Raw genomic sequence first — 14,057 nt, 5'->3', positions numbered from 1 at the left:
AGCGTATCGGCTGATAACACCTTGGTACGACGGGAGTCACCAGTTTCGCTAAGATCGGAGGGTTAACCTTTTTTCCTGGAATAGCCAGGAAAAGTTTTTAACCGCGGATCAGAGTACCGCATTCTTCAGACGGAATGCTGTAGCAGTACTGGAGTGCGGGGCCGACAGGCGTAAGAAAGGCAAAGGCGAAACTTTTCCCAAATCTGACAACGATCCTCCCAAAGAATTACAGGTGTAGAACACTATTTTAAATTTAATAAAGCAAAAATGTCCTATTCATTTTTTTCGAGGATACAATGGAAAAGTTCAGTATCATATTGATGATAAACAATCAGTCGCCAGTTTTTGTGAAAATTGGTCTAGTATCATCAAGTTTTAGCTCTCTAAAGTTCGGTAATACACTTTTGTAATAACATTCCATTCCATATAAGAAAAGCATCCTTGTATTTTGTAAAATTAATCGTGTACCGAAAAAATTTCGATAACTTATCAATATTACTCATTCAGACAGGTATTACTTGGTAAGCCGAGATTCTATGCAGCCTTTTTTTATCTTGACCAGTTGGCAACGTACAAAAAAAAAACTTTGTGAATTGTCTTAACTTGGGCTGTGAAAATTGCCCACGAAGACTATCAAATGCTTGATTTCAAGGTGTGCGGATAACAGTTCGAAGCACTGTATGAATTGATGCACTGCTATACGTTTTTCGTTTGGTTTTACATTTTCCACAATAACTCAAAGGTCACTACGATCCTTCAGTACTCCGTGGCTACTGAGTAGAGTATAAATGTTCCATTGTACGTTCCAGTGATCAGCCATTTTCTGTGGACATAAAAATGACAACAATTAGGAATGAGTCTGTTAAATTGTGCATTAAACTGTGTTGCATTACCCATTGGCAGACATTTTAATAAGATTTGGTGAACCATTCAAAGGTAAGGACGGTTCCACTGTGTCCACCTTTCCGCTTCCAATGCGATACAGCTCTAGTAGACCATTTCTAGATGGTGAAAAGATGTACTCCGTATCGCTCGTGCAAACAATGCGTGTTTTGAAGGGAAGTGGCATTTTGATAATAAGTGTCGGAGTAGAGTTCTGTAAAAGAATATATCATTTTACTGTTTGGCTTTTAATAAGTTAGGAAAGACCCCAGGGAAGCACTTACGATACTATCAGTGATATCATGGAATAAAACCTCTCCCGTCAGATCGCAACTAATCAGAAGCTCTTGCCGACGGTTCTCAATCTTCTGTAGACTGGTAACACTAAACGAATGACTCTTCAGCTCAATCGTGCCCGGTGAAAAATAGTTTACTTTACCGGCAGTGCTCGCTGTAGACGAGGAAGAGTTGACCGCCGATGTGAACGATCGCTCAGAAGATGAGGCAGCGCCCAGTGGGAGTAGTTGGGTAGTCGAACACAGAAGCAATGATCCATCGTCACAACCTGCCACAAACTCCGTATTTGAGGTGGCTAATATTTGTGTCAAAATGAGCGCTTTCCCGATCGTCGATGGAACATTTAGCTTGAAAACTTTATCCTTTACGATCGTTTTACCAACACGCCACAGAATGACCGCACCTTCGCTGTGTGCCGTGAGCAAAGCGTAATCCGATTTGGACATCACATTATACCGAGTCCAAGCCATATCGACCACCTTCCCGCAATCGGTCGTTTCCGAGTGGAGCTCAGCGAACGAGTTCCGTTCATTCTTAAGATTCATCTCGTAGTGCCAGATGTACACGTCTCCGGAGACAGTACCACCAGCAAACATGTCCCTATTGAACGGGTTCGTTTCGAGTGACTCTATGCATGCTTTCACCGGATTACTACTCAACTCTACCCACTGCACGGATCCACCGTATCGATCCCGCTTGGGACTAAAAACGGTAACGGTCGATGTGAAATGATCGCACCAAGCATCGTGTACTGGGCTGCAGGCAACCACCAGCAGCGGTGCGTCACGTGTCAATATTGAAAGCCATGCTGCAGCACCGACACGGAAAGCATTTCCGTCTTTCTTTTCATCCATATGGTCCGGAAGCAGAGCACGAAGGGTTAGCTCCTGGTGACGGCATACCCGGTAACGTTCGGTAGATTCGTACAAATTGTCATTGCAATCGAAGATCGGCGTCATGCCGTAGGACAATTCTTCCTCTACGATGGGTTGTACTCTGCGTATAAACGAGACCAGTTTGGAGTCATCATAGGTGGCAAATTTTTTGCTTCTTGGTGCACTGATTGTTTGGGTCTACAATTTGAAAGAAGGAAAGACACATGGTATGGTAAACTAGTCTGTTTACTAATGTGCCTAGCTTTACGATTCTTACAGCGATTTCCTTCCGTTCCTTTGGTTCCGTTGCAACATTGGCGAGTGTTGGGAATGGACACGGATCTGTACCGGTATCTTTTTTAGGACAAATTTCTGCCGATTTTTCACACCGTGAAGATTCAAATCCGATAGGTGTGTGGGATTTAAGTGTAAATTTAGCTTGTTCCGAATCCATTCCTATGAAATTGTTCTTCAACTTACTGAAAGTGTTGTGTTTTTAATTGGATTCCCTCCGCTGATTACGAAGCTCACATTACCGCGGTTTGTTGTGGGCAACCTTTCTCGTTGCTATGGTAACGGTCAACGGCGACATTTGGTTCAATCTCATCAGCGACATCTATTGTATTTCGCATGCTTTAGTTTGTAGAAATAAGCTGAATAATATCACTAGAAAACGATAAATTTGTATTTATAAACATATTGCACCAAAATCAAATCATTATTCGTATGCCCCGAGTAAAAATCCGCAACCAAAAGCAGCCACATTCAACTAAAGACCGTTTTACAAATGGATTACCCTGTACAATGACATTCGGTTGACATACGGCGTATGGCTGTGTACGTGCGTTGGTAGATGCCGGCACGAAATATAAACAAACAGTGTACGTGAACAGCTGACGAGAAGTAGCTGCGTGTGCGCGGTCGCAAAGTGTGTGTCGATAGTGTGTGCGCGCGCGTGTGTTTAGTGTGGTGTGTATGTGCGAATTAATTCGTGTAATTCCTTGCAATATTCTACATCAACTTCAGAGCGATCATCTAAAGGTAATTTTGATCAAAAGTCATCTTGAAAGCGCACCGTTTTGGTACCCTTTTTCGATCCGTGTGTCGGGGAACCTTGTGGTGCGAATGGTGGATCTTCCGGAACGCGGTACGCCTGGATAGCTAGTTCTTCCGGTTCGTTCGTGTGGTATGCTTTTCGTAGTTCTTCGTCGGGAATGATGGGATGTGGACAAGGATGTCCGGGCGAATCGCCTGTTGATGGAACTTGAGCATTGGCAGCGTGCGGAATGGGGGAACCACGTGGTGATGACGCTACCGGCAATGATGTGGGAGCGTTCGGGTCACCTATTTCAAATCCGGCCAGTCGCTTCTGTACTTCATCCTGGTTAGCTGCATCACTTTGGGCAGTGACAGCCTCCAGCTTTTTTAACTCTTCCTCGGTTGCTTGACGAAGATCGTCTTTAAGATGTCCTTCAGACAACAAATAATTGCGCACACTGTCGATTGCCATAGAGGAAAATATTTCCGGATGTGCTTGCATGTACCGGTACACGTACAAATCAGCACTGACAATTTTAAACCGATGCGCAAACACCACCACGATCGCCCCGATATAAAAGTCCTTCGCTGTATAGTACTCTGGCTCGTCAGGATTGCATCCGGGCAGCCATACTTTGCGTGGCGACAGAAAACGTCCTCCCCGTATGCCAGAATTGTCAATCGACGATTCCATGATGGTAATTGTACCGTCGGCAAGCGACAGGCTCAGTACAAATTTGCGTATTTTGTCCTCCGGATGGGCGGTATCGAGAACGCACCCGTAACGTAGGAATTTGTTTACATTTACCAAGTACGTTATGACATCCTTTTTGGGACTCTTCGGTACAAGACTGTGGTACGAGGCAATAGAGTCTTCGGGTGTACCGAGACCGAGATAGCTAGGTACCTCCAACCGTGGGGCACGTTTGGGCGTGCTGTCCAACCGTACCCGATCCGGTTGGATGAGTTTGAGTGCTTTTTCGTAGTAGCAACGCGTGAACCCGTCACAGTCTAGTAGAAGAAACTTTCGTCCATAGACAAAGATGGTTGTACCGACGATCAGATCCTTGGGGGAATAGTATTCCGACACTTCGGCATCGCTTTTCTCCAGGAAAATGGAAGGATGAGAAACTGCAAATGGTTGCAATAATTAGAAGAGGGCTTTGCTGAAATGAATTATTGATCTGCATTACCTGGATTTTCTTTCCAGTTCTTGGGCAGCTTTTGCTTCCGGAGTAGCATCGGGAAGTAATCTCGTCCCTCTTGATTCTCCTTAAGCTCTTTTATCGAAACTGTATCATCTTCAAGATAGTAGAACAGTTTGTACGTCATCAATTCGCCACCTTCGCGGTCTCGCTCATCCAATACGCAATCGAAGCTAGAATAAGAACACATTGGTAAAATGTTGCAAACTCGAACCAGACAGATAAGTAATAATCTGGGCTGTGTGATAAGATACAAGTACGTACTGCAAAACTTTCCCCTGATATTCGAGATACTTGCGTAGCTTATCATCTGGCACGGGGTACATTTTGTGATGCCGGAACGATTGTCGCTGACTGATCGAACGTTCGTTCATCGCCGGATCCGGTGGCAGCAGTTCGATCTCGTTCAACTCTATTCCATTGCTCAAAAGAAACTCTTTCGTGTAAGCATCACAATCGGTGATGTGAAAAACGTATCCATGCATTTCTATATCGATACCGATGTTTAGGTCCTTCCAGTTGTAAAACTCTTCCCGATCCGCATTTTTCAACTTCTTTCCCCGGCGTACTAATCGACCCTGTGGATAGCCACAGTTTTCGATAGTCGGTTCCAGCACCGTCATCGTGTCATCCTCGAGGAAGTACAGTATGTGCACATACCGGATGCGGAACGTTTCGGTTGCTGACTCTGGGACCGATTGGCGAAAGAAGGCATTGAACTTGAGCGTTTTCTGATCGTACAGCACAAAGTGTGGCCGGTAGGGTTTAACCGGAAGATGGCGCACTCGGCCGTACGTAAGAATTGGATCGTACAGGACCGTATTGTTGCCACCGGCATTTGATTCGGGACAGAATTGAATGGAATCCTCATTCAGCCGCTCACCACCGAGACCACACTCGGGCCGGACCGGAATTGGGTAACCATTGACGTACTTGAAGCTCTGCGGTACATGATGCTTTTGACGTAAACGGTTTGCAAAATCGTTACCCGGCAGCTTCGGCAATCCCTCCATAGTGTGTTCGTCGCGGGTCCAATTGGAATATAAATTTTCTAAAATAAATTACTTCAATAAGAATTTTCAAACCGTACTTGAAAACCACGCGTCGAACGATGGCTACCAAGTGTGGCTCTTCTTGCGTTGTTCAACAAATAAACTCGAGTACCGTTTCTATGGAGAGTGGCTGCCATCGTGACGATCGGAGGAGACTGTGGATTAGAGGAACGGTACGCATGCTCGTTTTGCCACACCTGTTGCATGGTTGTTTGGAAGAATATAGAAATAGATTTACGTTGTTTTTTGCTTCTTGTTCTATTTTGATTCGTTTGTAGCTTTTTTTCCATTATTTGTTTTATTTAATGTTGGAGCTTTTCTTGTCCAGGGTAAAGATTAAACATTGAACATAAATATATTGCATTTTCATTCTTCTATTGCATTATAGTTGACATCTAAAAATTAAAAGCTAAATAGCTTTACGAGCTAAATTTCATTCGTCTGTAAATGCTTCCAGATACACTAGCTTTGAGAAAGGAAATAGGAAGATAAAATTTATTTTTTTCTCCTTATTCTTATTCTAAGTTTACCAGAGGGTAATGAAAAAAAAAATGTGTATCTGTCTAGCTGTGTGTCTTGCCTTTCCACATTTCAAACCTAAAAAATAAAACTTCATTGCATACGATGAAGAAGATTATGTACAATATGGATAGTTGTATTGAAGATGGATGGATGGATGAAGAACAACAAGATATACATATGAAATTTACACATAATACCCCGTCAAAGCTGTTTACTTCTTTGCAATATCTCAAATAATCACGGCTGACTGAGCCCGCCTAAGGTCATTCTAAGGGGGTAGCATTGCTGAGAGCAATATTTCATATGGATAGTGGTATATTGCAACCCCCGTCGTAATGGAACTTTGCGATCATACAATAAAATTTTGCATTCATTCTAGGGGAATTTTTCATTTTGCTATTTTATCATGGGAGCTCCAAACGCATGGCACAAAATCCAAAGCTGATTAAAAATTGCCACAGTTGGGTTACTAATTTCCTTTTACTTGATGCAATGTTCGACTACATGATTGCAAAGTTCCCAAAGAAGCTTGCAATAATCTACTAATGATTTGAAAAATTCTACTGATTCTATTGAGATCCATTATATGGATCTAAAAAAATCCTGGATACATGCGAATATTTATTTTGTCTGTTCGGTAGGCCATGCCATCGACGTCATACGTTGTCATGCAAGATGGCTTCTGACAAGCCCAGTGACATCAAGTAGCACAAGTAGACAGCTTGTAGAGCAGAACTGTTCCACAGACCCAATCAAAACTTGAATAATTTGCGGTTTGTCCAAAATGAAAATGAAAAAGTGATGTAAATTAAAATAAAATAAATTTGACATGGTAAATGACGATTTTTTAATAAACCAGCGAAGTTAGAAAGACGATAAATATGATTATGTGAGATAATTAATCAAGAAAAATATTTTCTTTTATAAATAAATATTTATTTTTTTAGTTTTTTTATTCTAACCTTGAATTGACAAAATATTACATATTTATCCGCAGAAAAATGTTACGCTTACCGGTCAGGATGTTCGACCGTTTTTCCCGAGGGTATTGTACCAACAAACACGCTACCGCAGCAAATCATCGTATCAGGTAAGACATAAAATAAAAATATTTCTTCTCCCAATTTAACTAACGCTTTACGCTATTTCCGTATTGCTCTACCATAATTGTGATGAAAAATACCTACAATATATACAACGAAAATAGCCCTTCCTTGATCGACATCGCACCGGAAGTGCGCGAAACCCTCCAGCACACGCCACAGCTGGTAGTGGCATTAGAATCAACTATCATTACGCACGGAATGCCTTATCCGGCAAATCTCGACACGGCCCTAGAGGTGGAGCATATAGTCCGGCAGCAGGTAGGTGACAAACTGCACGCAACTATAGTAGTAGATGGGGAACGTATAACACTGGTGTTCTTCCTTTTTTTGGATCTGCAGCAAGCTTAGCGTCCTCTTAACCGACCGCATGCTGTCGTTAGTGTTGACTTTTTTATTCGTCGTTAGTGTATCCGAGACACGATGCGACTGTCTCGTTTGAACGTGCGTTGCAAGACAGTCATGTTAGACTGCAATTTTGGGTTGCTAACTGAGTTTTAACTACTGGTAAAACCGCAAACCGCACGGTCCCTGCTGACCGCATTGCACAGAAGCGTGGTTTGTGGAAGTGCACGGACAGCACGGGTACGGTTTGCGGTTACCTTTAAGGGGAGTATTAACAGTGCATCCAGTGTGGACAGAGTGAAAAGGAGAACATTACGGTGAGGATCTTAAACGGTGCACTGACGCTAAAAGGAACAGACACATATACACGTCCAGCATGGGAGCAGAGATTTTGGTGTGCGAGTGCACTTTCTGCTTCCAAACCACAGGATTCAATTAAAACCAAATTTCCCCATCAACTGCAGAAGTGAACACGTCGGGTTTTTGCCGCATACCGCTGCCTTGAGTGCAATGCTCCAAAGGATAGCAACATAAAAGATGATAAAATATAGTCTGTGTGAGTGTGTTCGCAACTGGCGACGGTAATAGGGTGTCCTGCATGGATCAAGGATTAACTATGGCCGACTTTAACAAGCTCTTCTTAATGCTCGCTTTCCTTGCTGGGCGAAGCAGTGTTTCGCTCCCTGGCGAATTTAATCTCCGTACTTCACTATACGCACACAGTAGTGTGTCCTTATTAAAAGGTATAATTTTCCATTTGCAGGGTGCAGTTCCTGCCACGATAGCGATTGTCGGGGGCCGTATAAAGGTGGGCCTTGGGGCGGATCAGTTGCGGTTGCTGGCCCGCTCCGATAGTGGCACACCAACGCTTAAAACGTCCCGCCGGGATATGGCGTACGTGATGGCGACGGGTCGAAACGGTGGTACGACGGTAGCGGGCACACTGCTCGTAGCCGATGCCGTCGGTATACGGATCTTTGCGACCGGTGGCATCGGTGGTGTGCATCGTGAAGGCGAACGGACGATGGATGTTTCAGCGGACCTGATCGAACTGGGCCGGTGCCCGGTGGCGGTCGTATCGAGCGGTGTTAAGTCAATCCTGGACATACCGCGAACGCTGGAATATCTGGTGAGTGGTGAACCTGGACGCTTTGCCCACCGAGCATGATTTATGGTTGCGCGATTTGTTGAATACGCCCGGCACAGCAGAACTCGGATGTACATTTCCCGTAGGACTATTTAACGTCATCTTACTGCAGGTGTTGGTCGATTTGGCAACGAGCTCCTAGCTGGCGGAACAGATAAATCTTCTCTTACGTTTTCGATGAGCAGGCTATTATAGTAATTGATAATTTATGATTTATTACTTCGTGGTACCGTACTGTGAGGCGTTAAAGTCATGACAGGCTATCGAATTTTAAAATAGGATTTAATAATTTCTTTAACAAGCTTTCAACTTTTGACAATACGGCACTGGACCGTCATATTCAATTGTAAATAAAATAATCTTTCAACTTTTCCCTAACCAATCCTAACCATCTCTATACTATCAGGAAACCCAAGGCGTATGCGTTACCACGTATGGCAATAAAGACTGCGAGTTTCCGGCCTTCTACACTCGCTCGAGCGGGTCAAAGGCAGCCTACAACCTTACCAGCCCAACCGAAGCTGCCATGATGCTGCACATGAACCGTGAGCTTGGTCTTGGGTCAGGAATTCTAATTGGCGTACCAATACCGGAACGGTACGCGATGGATGCCTCCGAAATGGATGCGGTAATTGCAGAGGCTCTCGTGGAGGCAGAACGTAAACGAATCCAGGGCAAAGAAGTGACACCATTCATCCTTTCTGCCGTCTCGCAATTGACGCGTGGCAAAAGTCTCGATGCAAGTAAGCGTAGTGAAATGTCATTCCGTAGCTGTGTGGCTGTATTGAAAAGTCTGGTTTTGTTTTCTTTTCATTCCAGATATGGCTTTGATAAAAAATAACGCACGCGTGGCCGCCGACATTGCGGTGGAACTGGCGCACATTGAAAATGGATCTTCATCGGAGGTGAAGCAGCAAAAGGATAATGCAAAGATTGCGGCTGCTGATGGTGCTGGTGCTCCGGTTAGTTAAGCATTGCATTTATTTTCTCTCTATACAAATTGTTTAAAATAAAATAATACATTTGCTTTTTACTGGCAAATGGCGCGGTAGGATTTTCCCCTTAATGTTGTCATACGATGCATTGTGACAATTGCAGTGGTGTATTGGAAAGAACTTTCTTACAGTTGCGCGACAGCTAGAAAGAATTCCCTCGCCAACGTTGTTTACTTTTGTATTTTTTTCATTTAAGCTCGTCATCGGCGGTTCGGTAATTGACATTGGCATCAGCGTCTTGGAGGATGACCTTAAGGTAAGTGACTCTTTTTGCTAAACAAAATGATGAATTTATGCATAGAAAACGCGTTTACACGAATTTGAATTTCCTTAAAGAAAACATATCTTTCTAGCAATACGACCTGGCCGTCCTTTATGAATTAAAAAAAAAACCATCTTTCTAGAGATTGCCATAAAATTGAATACATCTAAATACGAATAATGGCGAATCACTATTCCCGTTGCAAGCCTAAACATATAGTGGGTCCTTCTTTGAACCTGGGTACGATTTTTCATTTAAAAATATTACTATACCAGATTTTACAAATTAAACGTTTCAAGCATCCATGGAAGATTTCTGAAATTTCTACACATGCTTTGATATGTGTAAAACTTATAAACTTATTCATCTTACAAGAAAACAAGACAGTCTTTTACTATGTTGATAAAACGTACAATTTGGACGTGCAATAAAACGTGCAAGCAATGTAAGCTTTGGCTGATGACGCGAAATAGAGAACCCGTAAAACATTAAATAGTACAAATGTGAGACTGGAAACAAACACCCTAACGTGTATGAGTTTAATAATCTTTCAGGATAACGAATAAATCTTTACACCTGCTTATTGTGACTCGTGTAACGCGTGTTAGGTGATTGTACATCACCTGCTCGTCGTAATGCAAGTTTCTAATATTTTCGTTTAAGCATTAATTACTAAACCTAAAGTTACTAAATCCTCTTAGTTATGACAGACAAAAATAACTAACAGTAAAAACATTCTTCCCAAGCAGAGTCCCATGTCTATTGTGTTGCTTAAATTTGGTTGTAAATACCACTGGTTTCCTGGAGAAATCGGATGAGTCTTTGGTTGGCCGTAGATGAGGTTTTCAAAAATAATACAGATGAAATTATAATTTCATGGTATATTTTCATAATAAATCCGTCGTTCTGAATACTGACAATATATGCCATCCTTTGGCAAGCAGTTTATATGAGGCTGTCTCTTGGGATGTATCCCAGCGCAGGCACAGTAAAAACATTCTTCCCAAGCAGAGTCCCATGTCTATTGTGTTGCTTAAATTTGGTTGTAAATACCACTGGTTTCCTGGAGAAATCGGATGAGTCTTTGTTCTGCTTGAGTGTTGTCGGGAAGTGGATTTTTCCATTAGAGCGTCGTATCCAAAACCATCATAGGACTTTTTGATCTTGGTTAGAGTCAGCATCTATCCAAGGGTCAGTGGAGAGTTTTATGAGTTGTAGAAACTGTTTCTGACATTGGGACCATTCACTGGTGCAGGTGTAAGAGACCGAAGTTTTGACCCTAAGAAGGTCATGTTTGGATAGTGAGGTGAGGTTTGGATGATCGGTTTTCTTCTGCCTTGATTGGTGAGAATGTCTGCAGCTTCGTCCCCCTGAATCACCACATGACTTGGAATTCAGCAGAGAGCAAGATCAAGGGAGGGGAGGTCTTCAAGGTGTTCAATGTGTGAATTTTTGGAGGATTCTGTGTCAAAAGCTCTAAGGACACACAGAGCTTTTGCGGAGAAAATGGATGTATTGTCTGGGAGTTTGATCGCACAGCTAGCGTTTTCAAAAAAGAAATCGCAGTCGGGCATTGTGAGCATTGTCAGTATTTGCTACAGAGGAATGGTTCGGATAAGATTCAATTCCAGACTGCGCTTGTTGAGTTGCAGTTAAACTAACGACGGATTATATAGACAAGTTTACCAAATTATCAGAAATATTCGTAACTATGTGAGACATAATCAAAACCCAGTTTTTAAATATTTCAATCGTCTTTATTTCAAATTGTTCGTTTCATTTTGTTTGTTTATGTTTGTTGTATTGTTTCCTTTTCTCCCATTTTACACTTGCCCTTTTTCTTCCTACCACTGTCTGTTCCTATTTCATTTTCCCGTTCTGTTTCCGTTTGTTACGTTGGTTTTTCCTCTGTGCATTATGTTTAGGTTATTTACAACACATCAGTTTTCAAGATAACAGATTTAATTAGTTTTCTTTCCCGTTTTGCTATGCATTGCTATGCTCTGCACGTTCACATGCTCATTCTCTCTCCGTGTTTCTCTTTCTCTTTCTCTATTCTATCTGCCCTTTACTACGTTTATATTCCGAGCCGTTTTATATCTTATATTGATGCACGCATATCCGCCCAAAGGCTAGATCTTTATCATCATCATCATCATCATCATTTCATCACTGCTCTGTTCTTCGCGCACTCACTTATCGCTATCGGTTTATGCAAGGTTTACAATAATTACAACAGGTTGTTCTGTTTTAGGTTAAGGAATTTGGTACATCCCCCTTCGTTTGTTGTTGGTTTAGTTTATATTCATAATATCAGTTTTAATATATGGTTTATATCTTTTTTTTTAATGAACGAGCAGTAGTTAGCGGGTGTTTTAAATTGTATTTTTTAAAGTTTTCCTCCATTTTTTGTTGCTGTTTGGTTTCGCTAAAGTCGATGTATGCAAATGCATGCCCTATACATACGGTACATACACACACACACACTGGCGTAGATCGTTACACCATCACCAGTGCGGGGGAGCTTAGTATCTAGTACATCGCTAAGGTTTTATTTAAATGTTTCCTGTCGCTTCGCACTCGTCACTCTGTGCTGTATTCTTTTTGATTTGATTTGGTCGTAAACATTAAACGCTTATTTTAGAAACACGCAAGTTTTGAATTTTTTTTTGCTTTGTATTGTTGTCGGGGGTTGTGTTTTTCGGCATTACTTTGGGCGTTGTTCACAAATTGTTTAGCTAAATTTTAAACTTTCGCTTCCTACCTGTCTGCGATCGCTAACGATGATACAAACTGGCTGTTCTGTTGAGAATTTACGTTAACATTTTCAGTTCAGCAGCATTCGAATTCGCTCGATTTCGGAAAAGCGAGAAAAATAGGAAAATTAATCAATTAACCCAATTACTCATCCACTCTTCCGGGGAGGTATGTTTCCCCCTGCTTAATCAGGTGCGAATGTTTTTCGCATTTTTCACTCTGCTTCCTTCCTTGTTAAACTTATCATTTACGTACATTGTAAATTAAATGCTTACACTCCGTTCCTGCCGTTCGTTGGTGTGTGTGTGTGTTGGTCTCGTGCAAAACAAGCTTCAGATCTTGTTTATTTTTTTCTTTTTGCACCTGATTTTAATCGACTTGTTTGTTTGCAAGTGGAGCGTAAAATTAAATTTTCAATTTTGTAGTATGTTTATCAGCCGTGGGTCTCTCACTTTATTTTTTATTTTTATTTTTTACTACCGCTGTACTCGAAAAAGTGTACAAGAAAATAAAATTAAAAAACAGCTATTTCATGAAGATAAAGTCCACCATGCCAAACCGATGCCAGTGTCAAAAGCGTGCTAATGAGCCGAGGAATAATGCGTTTAATTTGCTGTCCATTTTGATTTCATTTCATGCCGCTAAACCCCTGCCAGCCAGCCCAGCAGTACTGGTCCGTTTTTTTCGCCAGGTTGTTGGCGCATGTTCGGTCCTTGTTTTATAGCATGTTTTATCATGTTGAATATCGTTTTTTTTAATTTCTTACTTGTCAATCGATTGCAGAGAGCTCCGTATAGAGATTAGCTGTTTGTTCATGTAATGCCATGCCAGCCATGTAATTAAACGATTATGTTATTATCATGGTTTGGAGGGGAAGAAGCCATTAAACAAAAATCATTATCATTGCCCATCGACAGCGATACCGTGTGTCGGCACCGTAACGCCCTAGCTAGCGGCTATAACAATTCCGATCGTGGATCTGCAAGCAAACAGCACGGAAGAGTGGGTCGTTTTTAATTTAGATTATTTTTATTCTGACACAAAAATCCACCCTTTATCTTGATTTTGTTAGGACACTTTTGATTATATGTTGCCACTGCTGCTGCTGCTGCTCCTCGCCAGCAGCAGACATTTTTTTACGGTCCAGATGCTGCGGATCATCTGATTTCGCCGTTGGGTTCGTGTTTTATAGCGTTCACTTATCTCTAAAGTTATTACAAACGCTTCTTACATTGTTTTTAATATATTCACTCCCCGTAGTACACACATACACACACACACACACACACACACACACAGAGACACGCACACTTCTATAGGCAAATCGTGTAATATACAGAGAAACGAGTTAACAGTTCATTATAGACTCTTGAGTATTGAGTAATCTATCATTCAAGGAATTTTGTTTTTGAAATCACTTAGTTTTTTTTTTAAATATCGGCTCACCACTACCCTCGTCTAAGTTTATACTAGTTTGTTTTTTGTTTGTTTAATTGTTACTTATTCTTCTTTGTTTTAGCTTTTCTTTTTAGCACGCCCAGCAACTACTACAATGAAGAATTTCTCTCTCCCCGCCC

General features: G+C 41.8%; 4 protein-coding genes across 4 annotated transcripts in view; 1 reads left to right on the top strand and 3 right to left on the bottom strand.

The window, feature by feature from the left end:
- The window catches only part of LOC126558513 (growth hormone-regulated TBC protein 1-A), a 62,000-nt gene that overhangs the window by 32,979 nt on the left and 14,964 nt on the right, over positions 1–14,057 (bottom strand). The window lies entirely within an intron of this gene.
- Positions 731–2,508, bottom strand: LOC126559808 (uncharacterized). Its single transcript, XM_050215981.1, has 4 exons — positions 2,332–2,508; positions 1,167–2,252; positions 894–1,096; positions 731–823 (listed from the first exon to the last, which is right to left on the bottom strand). The coding sequence occupies exons 1-4, from the start codon at positions 2,506–2,508 to the stop codon at positions 757–759; spliced, it is 1,533 nt and encodes a 510-aa protein (XP_050071938.1). The 3' UTR covers positions 731–756.
- On the bottom strand, positions 3,105–5,316 carry LOC126559765 (EF-hand domain-containing protein 1-like). The gene is made up of 3 exons (XM_050215939.1): positions 4,562–5,316; positions 4,286–4,470; positions 3,105–4,223 (listed from the first exon to the last, which is right to left on the bottom strand). The coding sequence occupies exons 1-3, from the start codon at positions 5,308–5,310 to the stop codon at positions 3,106–3,108; spliced, it is 2,052 nt and encodes a 683-aa protein (XP_050071896.1). The 5' UTR covers positions 5,311–5,316; the 3' UTR covers position 3,105.
- LOC126557228 (uncharacterized) overlaps positions 6,873–14,057 on the top strand; it is a 204,420-nt gene continuing 197,235 nt past the window's right edge. Inside the window, exons 1-6 of the mRNA XM_050212933.1 lie at positions 6,873–6,961; positions 7,079–7,235; positions 8,083–8,448; positions 8,873–9,209; positions 9,286–9,428; positions 9,658–9,717. Of these exons, the coding sequence (XP_050068890.1) occupies positions 6,873–6,961; positions 7,079–7,235; positions 8,083–8,448; positions 8,873–9,209; positions 9,286–9,428; positions 9,658–9,717 (1,152 nt within the window). The remainder of the gene's footprint in view (positions 6,962–7,078; positions 7,236–8,082; positions 8,449–8,872; positions 9,210–9,285; positions 9,429–9,657; positions 9,718–14,057) is intronic.

Source organism: Anopheles maculipalpis, chromosome 2RL (assembly GCF_943734695.1).
Source record: "Anopheles maculipalpis chromosome 2RL, idAnoMacuDA_375_x, whole genome shotgun sequence".
NCBI classification, from domain to species: Eukaryota; Metazoa; Arthropoda; class Insecta; order Diptera; family Culicidae; genus Anopheles; species Anopheles maculipalpis.
The sequence above is the reverse complement of the archived record's forward strand: the minus strand, read 5'-3'. Positions and strand labels throughout refer to the sequence as shown.

Coding starts and splice junctions, on each gene's coding strand:
- LOC126559808 (XM_050215981.1), bottom strand. CDS start 2,508: ATGGATTCGGAACAAGCTAAATTTACACTTAAATCCCACACACCTATC. Junction 2,253..2,331: donor AGGAACGGAAGGAAATCGCT/GTAAGAATCGTA, acceptor TTCAAATTGTAG/ACCCAAACAATCAGTGCACC. Junction 1,097..1,166: donor ATGATATCACTGATAGTATC/GTAAGTGCTTCC, acceptor ATTCTTTTACAG/AACTCTACTCCGACACTTAT.
- LOC126559765 (XM_050215939.1), bottom strand. CDS start 5,310: ATGGAGGGATTGCCGAAGCTGCCGGGTAACGATTTTGCAAACCGTTTA. Junction 4,471..4,561: donor TATCAGGGGAAAGTTTTGCA/GTACGTACTTGT, acceptor TTCTTATTCTAG/CTTCGATTGCGTATTGGATG. Junction 4,224..4,285: donor GAACTGGAAAGAAAATCCAG/GTAATGCAGATC, acceptor AACCATTTGCAG/TTTCTCATCCTTCCATTTTC.